The sequence below is a fragment of the Impatiens glandulifera genome, chromosome 9, assembly GCF_907164915.1.
Source record: "Impatiens glandulifera chromosome 9, dImpGla2.1, whole genome shotgun sequence".
In the NCBI taxonomy this organism is placed as follows: Eukaryota; Viridiplantae; Streptophyta; class Magnoliopsida; order Ericales; family Balsaminaceae; genus Impatiens; species Impatiens glandulifera.
In genome coordinates this window covers 38640800-38652111 of record NC_061870.1, presented here as the reverse complement: position 1 = coordinate 38652111, position 11312 = coordinate 38640800, and the positions used below count along the sequence as shown (strand labels likewise).

At 36.3% G+C, this 11312-nt stretch overlaps 1 protein-coding gene across 1 annotated transcript; it reads right to left on the bottom strand.

The window, feature by feature from the left end:
• Positions 1–10426, bottom strand: LOC124914855 (3beta-hydroxysteroid-dehydrogenase/decarboxylase). Its single transcript, XM_047455473.1, has 13 exons — positions 10034–10426; positions 9689–9778; positions 9412–9545; positions 9156–9326; positions 8863–8979; positions 8696–8775; positions 8011–8200; positions 6272–6389; positions 1595–1769; positions 959–1118; positions 702–768; positions 337–608; positions 1–235 (listed from the first exon to the last, which is right to left on the bottom strand). Exons 1-12 carry the CDS (start codon positions 10263–10265, stop codon positions 427–429), a joined length of 1716 nt encoding a protein of 571 aa, XP_047311429.1. The 5' UTR covers positions 10266–10426; the 3' UTR covers positions 1–235; positions 337–426.
• Between the last annotated feature and the right edge of the window lie 886 nt (positions 10427–11312).

The window sequence follows — 11312 nt, the reverse complement described above, 5'->3', positions numbered from 1 at the left end:
TCTAAATTTGATATTATCTTATTGCAAGTTCCACAAATGGGGTTTTATTTGCAGCAGCCAAAAAAATAAAAGGAAAGAAAAAAAAAACTCCTCTTTAACATAAAAGTTCTATTATAATAATGACATCTTATAGTTCAACTAACTCCTCCTCCACCACCTATTAAAGCATAGCATATAATAGTCCGGATTCCATACCCCTCCTCCTCCTCTATTGTTGAGTTGAGTTGCTGCTGCTCTGCAGCATTACAACAAGAAAGTTATTCTCAGCCAATAAAAAGCTCCATCATGAAATTTGCATCATCAATCAATAACTCACAAGAGTGGAGACATCTATACCTTTTTTGTACAGAGAGACTGGATCAAGGTCGGTGAGATCAATTTATCTATATATTAGGAGCTGCCTCCTCCCAAAAATGGATGTTATTATTATTGGTCCTTCCCCCCAGAAAAGTAACTGCGGCCAAGAAATGCTGACATGGTTGGGGGTAGATTACTCATCAATAGTCCAATTCCTGGCTTGCCAACTGCCACTAGAATCATGCTAATACCATCTATTTCTACTTCATATTGCTCGTATATAAAGAATACCATAAATGGGAGGACCACCCCTGCATTTCATGATCCACCAGTATATATATAAGTCCGAGCCATTACCTTTTTAACACACACACACACTCACTCACTCTTGCACTTTCCCATACCTGCACCCACTGCTGCCGGCAAGGAAGAAGACAAGCTCAACTTCAATATATATGATAACAATGCCGCCTACAAGAAAAATATTATAAAAATAGACATGCTGTTCATAGAAAACACACAACAATTTATAAATACAACACATATTATCAAACCCAAGGCACTGGAGGTGCATTTTCTATCTAAGAAGTGTGTCACTCAGATCACAAGGGCAAAGCACATTCTTTTCCACTCAGGTATGGGAATTTTGTGCCATACATACCTTGAAGAAAAGATTCCAATCCTCTCCTTCATACAATACTCTTGCATTGACAACCATTCTGTTCCATGTATGAGCAAAGGCTTCAATTACTTTCTTCACATTCATTATTGAGATCTCAAAAGAAGACGCAGATATCTTCTCTACTGTACTGGAACCAAATCTGTGGCAAAAAACCCATCACCGTGACAATAGACCTCAATGTCAGAGCCACATATCAAGAGATACTAGAAAAGTTTAAAACATCTTACTAATGAGACTACTACATATCTTAAATCCCTTCTTCCACAGTCATTCTATTCAGTTGAGGACTTGACATACTTTGCAGCACCCATTTGAAAATATATATATATATATATATAAGAAATTAAATCAGCAGCAAAACGTCCGGAAATGAATCATGAACAGAATGCAGCTGAAGCTTAAGCTTTATAATATAGCTTTTAAAGACCATAAAGAAAAAAAAACATAGTTTTGGGAACGCACTGTTATGTAAAAGTATAAATAAATCACCTATAATTAAATCATTAACATATGTAATTAGTTGTGTAAAGGAATAACCACAATAAACATTTTAATTAACCATTTCATGCATGCACAGTGTCACTAATTCAAAAACTTGAATAATCAATCACCTACCCATTTGGTGGCAGCATCCTAGTTCCATAAAGGACAATTGAAATAAGAAGAAGAGTCTCAGCTGCACATGAGATGAAGGTTCTACCACAGAAGAAAAACCAATAATAGAGCAGGAAGGCAACTAGAAAGCAAGCAAAAGTTTGCTTTTCGTCTCTCCACAGCAAAATATCTGCCACTGAACCAGTACAACAAAGTCATGTACAAGGACAGAAAAGAATGATAAAGCATAATTTTAGGATGAATTCTTCCCATGTTCATTAGCATGAAACCTCTCTTAAGCATGATTCATTTCTCAAACTGAAAAGCCATGATTCATTTCTCAAACTGAAAAGCCAGAAACATCAAATTCAAAAGTGGACTACAAAAACTTCCTAGGAGACTGATACAAGGGGAAAGAGTATTAGGTTAAGAGGGTAATTGTGGCAGGCAATATTCAGGGATTTGCTTTGTCAAGGAGATAGTTCCCTGCCCAAAAAACTAGCAGTAGTGGTATAATTCATAAACCTGAAGCAATTGGTCAGAATTCTAAGAGGACTAATTTGGACCAGAAAACAATGGATGAGAGAAGAAAGCTAAATCAATGTTTTAATTGCGAAGAAAAGTGGGAATTTGGACACAGGTGTAAAACTGGCCCGATTATTATGAATGATGATTTGTGTGAAGGGAAGGTACAATTGTAGGAGGTAGCTGAATACAGAAGTGAAGAAGTCTTAGAAGAAACACCTTTGTTTAACATAGAAGGAGGTCAAGGCTTTGAAACAATGAAGGCTAAGAGTACAGTGGGAAAAAACAGTGTGTATGTGCTGATAGATTCGGGTAGCACTCATCATTTTGTGAACCCTCGGGTACTTTGTAATACTGAGTTTGTAAGGACTGTTGCTGAACAACTAAGGGTAACAGTGGCAAGTGGGCATCGGTTAATGAGCAATAGTGAATGCATTGGTCTTAAATGGTTATCTTAGGGGGTTGAGTTCGTTATAAATGCAAGAGTGTTATCAATTCCAAAATATGATATCATTCTAAGAGTGGAATGGTTATCAACTATTAATAGTATAAGCTGGGATTTCAAAGAATTGCTGATGAGTTTTGAGTATTTGGGAAAATTGGTAAAACTGAAAGGTGACACTACAAGGAGGGTAGAAATGTTGGAATGCAGCATGCTGAAAAGGGCAGTTAAAAAAGGTTCTTACAATCAGGGATGAAGAGGTGAGTCAGACAGAATTATACTTCTTCATGGCTTCCTTTCCTGAGAAAGATGTGGAGAACCAGCTGAAGAATCTGGTAGATGAATTTAAAGACTTAATTCATGAACCTACAACTTTACCTCCAATTAGAAGTTATGATATCAGATACGTTTAAAAGAATGAGCAAAGGCAGTTAGCCTGAGGCCTTACACGTATCCGGTTCTGCAGAAGGATGAAATGGAGAACATGGTTAAGGAAATGCTTGATGCGGGAATAATCAGGAAGAGTTACAGTCCATTTTCATCACCACCAGTAGTGCTTGTTAAAAAGAAGCAAACCTGGAGATTATGCATTGACTATAGGAAGCTGAATGAAGAGACCATTAAAGATAAATTCCTTATTCCTTTGATTGAAGAATTAATGAACGAACTTTATGGCAGCTGTATTTTTTTCTAAACTAGATTTGCGTTTAGGCTATCATCAAGTACAGATGAATGAAGAAGATATTTGTAAAACAGCCTTCAAAATGTATGAAGGGCATTATGCGTTTGTGGTGATGCCCTTCGGTTTAACCAATGCCCCATCAACATTTCAGAGAATGATGAACGAAATCTTTAAACCTCATCTTAGAAAGTTTGTGTTAGTATTCTTTAATGATATTCTTATTCATAGTAAGAGCTGGAATGATCATATCAAACATCTAAGGTTGGTTTTTGGTCAACTAAGACAACATCAAATGGTGCTTAAGTATTCAAAATGTGCTTTCGCTTGTCTGGAAATTGATTACCCGGGGTAATGTGATCTCACAAAGAGGAGTGACAGTAGATATGTCAAAAATTACAGCAATCAAGGAATAGCCAAAATCGAATAATCTGAAGTAGTTAAAGGGTTTTCTGGGATTGACAAGATATTACCGACGGTTTATCAGAGATTATGGGTCAATTGTGGGACCATTGACAAAACTGTTAAAAAGTTCGAATTGGATGATGCAGGTACAATCGTTTTTGACTCAAGGAGGTAATGACCAAACCTCCAGTACTTAAACTGCCAAATTTTGAAGAAGAACTTGTGATTAAAACAGATGCAAGTATGACAGGAATGAGGACAGTTTTGACACACCAAGGATATCCAATTGCATTCATCACCAAAAGTTTGTGGCCAAAACTACAAGCTCCATCAGCATATAAACGGGAAATGCTAACCATATTACATGCCATTAAAAAATGGAGGAGCTACATACAATTCAACTCATTTGTGATTAAAACAGACCATGAATCACTTAAACATTTGCTGGAGCAGAAGATAAAACATTCAAGCAAGGAGAAGTGGCTATACAAACTGGTGGGTTTTGAATTTTCTGTCCAATACAAGAAGGGTAAGGAGAACTTGGCAGTAGATGCCTTATCCAGAATTTTGTCGGAAGGATCATGCTCTGCTATTTTTGAATTTTCATCGGTCTTAATGAAGAGAATCGTGCAATCATAAGAGAAGAATGAGAATGTGAAAAGGATTATATTCACATTAGGAATGGATGCTTCAAGGGTGGCAGATTTCACTTTCATTAATCCGCAATTAAGGAAAGAAGAAAGAATTGTAGTAGTAGGTGCTGACCAAGGGTTAAGAAACTATGTGATTTCCACAATACACAATTCAGTGGTGGGTGAACATTCGGGGGTGATGGTCATCTATTAGAAACTTTGACAAATTTATCATTGGTGAGGATTGGAACGGGACGTCCGAGAATTTGTAAGAAATTGTGATATATGCCAACAACAAAAATGGGAAACTCAAGGTTACAAAGGTTTGTTGCAACCTTTGTCTATTCCTAGGTCAATCTAGAGCGACATATCTATGTATTTCATTGAGGGGTTGCCTAAATCTAATGGTTACTCAACAATTTTGGCGGTAGTAGGCAGACTTACGAAGATGGCACATTTTATCAGTCTTCGACATCCATATTAAGCAAATACAATTGTTCGAGTGTTCCTTGACAATATTTTCAAACTTCAAGGTATGCCCTTAAGTAACAAGTGATAGAGACAAGATCTTTGTAAATACATTTTGGAGAGAATTGTGTAAGTTGAAGGGCATTTAACAAGTCATGTCATCGGCATATCATCCACAAACTGATGGTCAAATCGAGGTAGTCAACCGGAGTTTGGAAACGTATTTACGTTGTATGGCTGACCAAAAACCTAAGTCTTGGGTAAATTGGCTTTCTTTAGCGGAATGGTGGCACAATACCAATTTACATTCGGCAGCTTTATCATCGCCGTATGAAATTGTATATAGACAACCACCACCAATCCAATATCCTTGTTTGGCCGGGGATTCAAAAGTAGAAGCAGTTGATCGTAGCCTATCTGCTAGGGAAGAATCCCTTAAGTTTCTGAAATTCCATATACATAGAGCCCAAGTATGAAACAACAAGCTGACAAGAAAAGGGTGGACTTTGTGTATGAAGTAGAGGATTGGGTGTTTGTTAAATTACAGTCATACCGACACTAGTCAATTCGAGGGAAAATGCACAAACTTAGTCCAAAATTTTATGTACCCTTTTGGGTTGTGGAAAAAATTGGGAATGTTGCATATAAGCTGAACATTCCTTCAACAGCACGAATGCACAATATTATACATATTTCACAGCTGAAGAAACAAGTATACATATTTCACAGCTGAAGAAACAAGTAGGTAATGTCTTGGCTACTCATATTCCAATATTGCGTACTAATGATGCCTTAAAAATTAAAACCAGTGGCTATATTGGATGAAAGAGTGGTTTGGAAAGAAGAAATTAGTGTGGGTCAATTCTTGATTAGATGGTCTAATCCTCCGATGATGTAACATGGGAGGAAGAATCTTGGCTGATGGATCATTATCCAGATTTTGTGCTGTCAGTGGGGAAAACTGCTTCTATTTCTCAGCTTGTTCGTGGACGAACAAGATGTGATGGAGAGGTTAATGTTACAAAGGGAAATGAGAATTAGGGCTGTAAGCCCTAAAATAAGCTGGCGGATGTAATAATCGTCGGCAGTTATTTTACAAATAAGCTGTTTTAACCGCAAGCATTTTATATTCAAGTAATTCAGTAGTTAAATAAAAGGTGAGAAAAAAATTGGGTTGAACAGCTGTAAATGGTTTTGGCTGGAAAGCTTGGCGGGAAAAGTGGTTACAGCAATAGGAGGTTTAAGAGTAACTGATTAGAGAATAGGAGGATTCAACCAATATTAATCTAATCCCATCTATTCGATTGCAGGATCTGTAATCAAACTTCTCTTCTCTTCTCATTCTATCCGATTATCAGTTGTTACTTAGGTAACTATCCTACACTAGAACTAAGCATCACTGAATTCTAATTCAAAACTTATCACTTACTAAATAAAAATATACAGAGTTACCTTTGAACAGTATTCAATACAACTTAACACATAAAGCTTGTGAAGGGTATTGTAAATGAACAAACTATATAGTAGCTATAATGATCACTTATCACCTTTTCCACTGCCTAAAAGCTTATCCGCTTTTGATTGTTCATCAAACTCACTTTCACTTGCAGATACTGAATCTCTAGATAAATGAGACAATGACTTGAGGGTCAATGAGATACCATCCTGTGCAATTTTTTTCCACACAAAAAGATAAATAAAACTTAGACAATATGATACTAGATAAGAAACCACAAAATCATGAACTTATATTTATACTTCATCCTTGTTTAATTTTGTTCCAAGACATTCAGAATAACATTTATTCCTATTTATTTAAAATATTCCTTTTAAAACTTTCCAAAAAAGAGGAACAAAGTCTATTTTGTCATCTAATGTTTATTACCTTCACTTACACTGTTGCACAATGGCATCTACTTCAAATAATGTAGTGGATGGGATAGTGAGTAGCAAAGTATATAAGTGACAACAGAACGAATAGCATTAAGCACAAAATAAATTGTCAAGTATTTTGGAAGATGTAACAAAAAATAAGTTAACAAGCAAAGCCTGTGGCCACATATCCAGATGCATAGCACGAAAGACCCTCTAAAGAGGCAACATATTGGATAATACTAGCCAACTGTCATCTTTCTGCACTATGTATATGATACGAGATAAAGATAAAGGCTTTGAAGAGCCAATCTCTAGACAAAACGTGGCCGGAATATTAGAAGATGATTATGCAATTTTTAGTAGTCAAATACAACTAATTAAATAAAGTACGTATCTGGTTGAATTAGTAAATTAAATTAGGATTTAGAGTTTTATGAGAAGTATGCTTCTATTACTTATTTTAAGTATGCTGCTATTACTATATATGAATGGAGTATCAATCTGCTTTACAAGAGAATTATTCTAGTTTCTCTCCCAATTTCTAACTTGGTCTCACCTTTTTTTAATCCTCAACCTAGATTTGGATTGCTATCAGTATATAGATGTTTTGCAGTTTGCCTATTTTCAGCAAGAAATAACTCTCATTGGTCTAATTTTCACACATGTTCTTGCAGTTTGAGTTTCTTAGATGGCTTTAATAGGGAAAATTAACCGTGTATCAATTAGTAAAAGAATAGAACTCACAAATAAAATTTAACAATTATTATTATGATAGAATACCCTCTTCATACTTTTGCTTCCGATAATACAATAGCTTAACATGGGGGTGTAAATCCTCAAAACACACAAATTTCTTCTTGACATCATAACCACATCACATAGGTTTTGTATTTAGCAAATTTTGTGGAACTCAAGATTCACACTCACAGTATCATAATCCGGATTACTTTATTTCAAAGCTTTATATTGGGTATAAGTTCATCGAAGAGCCTGAATCCCCTTTAGAGAAATTGCTATATCTGTAGATTAATAAGAAATTATGCAAATCTTCCTGGTTGCTCTAAATTGGACAGTGAGACGTATACACTAGAGCTATGAACTGAAAATGCCTGTTTTTGGCTACATTATGGCTTGCTATGGACATAAAGCAGCAAGGACAATGAACTGGGAAGGTCACATACTTCAAAGAGGAATTAGAGACAATAAGAGCATGGAGTTGCAAATAATCATTTAACTACCACAGGAAAAAACATGTGGTCATGAAAATCTAGCACCAGATTGCATTATATTTTCCTCCTGCAAACATAATTTCAATCTACAAAGTAGCTTAAATTGTAAAAATGTATTTAAGGGGTGGAATAAAAAGACTAGTAGAAATGTCAAACATATAGCAACAAATAGAGAAACTTACTTCCAATGAGACAACAGGTGAGTATCCAAGATGATTTTGAGCTGCATAGCACTTGAAGGTTCTAGAGCATAACGCTAATGAGACAATGCTATGTACACATATGGATTGGTTGGCATTTGTGGAGTCCTGTATTGCTTTAGCTAGAGAAACAACATGTTGGACCAAGTAAGCTGGGAGTTTTATCATAGGCCTGTAATTAAAGGGAAACGAAGCTCGAGTTAACAATCAACATTTCCAACCCATAGGCAACTTCCAGAAAGAAAAAGAAAGAAGGCATCATCTCATATTCCTTAATTGCATTAGCAAGAAAAAGACACTAAGTAGCCTTTCATAGATGTGTATGCATGAACTGAAAGTGATTGATATTATTCCTTGTTACTCGTGTAACGAAGATAGAAATCCAGCTTTCTCACTTAGAATTCCATTGTGAAAACACTAACTTGAGGAGCAAAATGCACAAGGATTTTTATGTTGGGGAAAGATATTCACTAGCTAGGGCTGGGATTATGCACTGGTAGAAGAAGGTGACAACCAAATTTTGGTAGTATTTAACAAATGGAATTTGTGACTAGCTTCAATCTGATTTGGCCATAATAAACACTCATATCTACTCCCATAAATACCTTAATCTCTCTCCATCTAAGATAAGAATCGACTAATAAATGCATACTACTTCAGTCTTCACCTTTGGTAACCCAGGCCTTCCAAAACAAGTGATACAAATTCCCAGAACTCTATGGGATCAAGATTAGTGATGAAAAATGCCTGCAATCACATAAGATATCTTCCTTATCCATACATTACATAACATTAAATGAACAATAGATTTCTAAGATGCCAATAGTGAAGTACCTTTCCAGACACAGAAACCATGTGGGACTCTAGAGCTTCTTCGGCACAGATGAGTGCATGAGCAACGTTCTCAACAAAGGTGAAGTCATGCATGTTGTCTCCACTCCCTATAATGAACTGAAATGAGAAACTCTATTACTTATTAAAAAATGATTAAACAAATTGAATGGGTGAAAAGGAACACTACAAATTATGGCAGTCAATTTCAGTTAGTAAATGATAGATCTTAATCATGGTTAAAATTGTATGAAATGAATCCAGGAAATAATAAAGCACAAAAGTAGCTTCCAAACCTTTGCCCAGCCGGTTTTTGCGTGGTTCACCAGAAATGGAATAATTGTTGTATCTCCTGGTCCAAATATATTGCTAGGGCGAATCGCACAAGTCAGGAGGCCATCTAGATCATTAGCAAGTAAGATTAGTGCCTCTGCTTGCGCCTTCAGGTCAGTCAACAAATCATAGAACTGTATTTGTACAACATGCCAAGTTTAGGCAAAGGAATAATAATAATCACCAGTATTTTTTATCAGGAGTTGAAAATATAAATACCTTCCAGGCATATGGTAGAGACTCATCTCCATTAATCACATCATGTGTACCATCAAATATGACATCTGCCGTGCTGTTGTATATTAAGCGTTTAACTTTGCATTCGCGACAACCATTGATGATATTCTTTGTGCCTGAAAATGAAACTCGAATTAAGCATTTTGACTGTTTAAATGTTAAACAATAGCGAAATAGTAATAGTTTATTTTGTTAATAGGTAATGGCAAGTTCTATAAATAATATATGAGACGTTTGCCAGGAAGCAGCAATATAATACCTTGAACAATAAGGGTGTAGCATGAATAGAAATCATGCACGGACGAAGTAGCAGACTCCACATAAAAGACGACTGAAGAACCTTCAATAGCTGCAAGAGGGATGTATTATCACGTATGCTGTCAGTAATACAAGAATGAATAAACGTGTCATTCCACAATATTCTGGTGTAGGGAGGAGATAACATGAGATATGCAACTGAAACAAAAGCAGCGATTGCTTTTAGTCGGAAGTGGTTAAGTAAGTGGAGTAACAGTGAAATGCTGGAGAATTAACGACATGTGAGCGCGATAGCACTTGAAAAGGCCATTTATAGAGATGCAAAGATAGCAACTAGGGTGAATACCTGTAACGATCTGAGGTTTATCGCGAACATCGACACGGAAGTAGGAAGCAGTGCCATTCGAAAGGGCATCAGCAAGGAGAGAGTTCCTCTCGGATGGATCGAGTTGTAGAGAGTCTTCTGAATCGGCAATTTTGACGATCCAGTGCCCGAGTTTCAGGAGCCGAAGGACGAGCGATCGGCCAACGAAGCCCCTGCCTCCAATGACCACGCAGGTCTTCAGGTCCGTCGCCATTGTCGTCGCGATCAGGGGCGATAAATCTCAGAGAAAAGGGAAGGGAAGCCAGCCTGTATGTATGTACGATTGGTGCTTATTGGGGGCGGCGATAAATTTATTGGCGCCGAAACCGAGAAGGCAACAACTGTTTTCGTCGGATTCAGGTTGGCTGGCTGGCGATATATAATAATAAAAAATAATAAAATGGTATATCAATATATTCGGTAAATTTGGGGAAAATTTGACTAAATAACCCTCAAGATTTATGTATTTGCATCCACTAATTTATATTCAAATTTGACTAAATACATTTTGGGTTTGTATATAAATATTCAAATTTTTTCATTTCCTTCATTTTATTTCTCTCTCTTCTCTCTCAACTTTTGTTCTCTCTTTGACGGCGGTGGAGAAATACAATACAGATCGATGATAAGAACTCTAACTCTAAATCGATTTATGTTCATCATATAGCTTTATGTTCTTATTTCCATGATCTTCATTTCAAACTCTAACCCTAAATCGATTTATGTTCATGTTTTCATTTTTTTCATTTTAAAACCCTAAATCAATTTATGTTCTTATTTCCATTATCATCATTTTAAAACCTTAACCCTAACACTAAATCAATTTAACTTGATCTTATTGTTCTTATTGGTTCATATTGGTTAATATTTTGTTCATCTTATTGTTCATATTGGTTTTACTATTCGTTGTTCATATTGTCGATGATGATATTTGCAGATAATCTCGTCGATGATCATATATGTTCCGTTTTAGGGAAAATTCACTTTTTGCGTTTCGCAAAGCCACGTCGCGTTACGCGAAGGCCCATTGCGTTACACGAAGCGGCACGGTCGGCACGTGAAACAACACGGTCGGCACGCGAAGCGGCACAAAATTGTACTTAGATTTGTGTAAAACATTAAATTCGATTCCCATGTGTTTTTCACTTGTTTTACTCCATGTGTTTCTCAATAATCGTCCTTCCATGAAGAAACCTTCAAATTGTCACCATCGTCCCAAAGAAGGGGCATTTTTTTTTACCTGATGATGCAAAAGAGACCT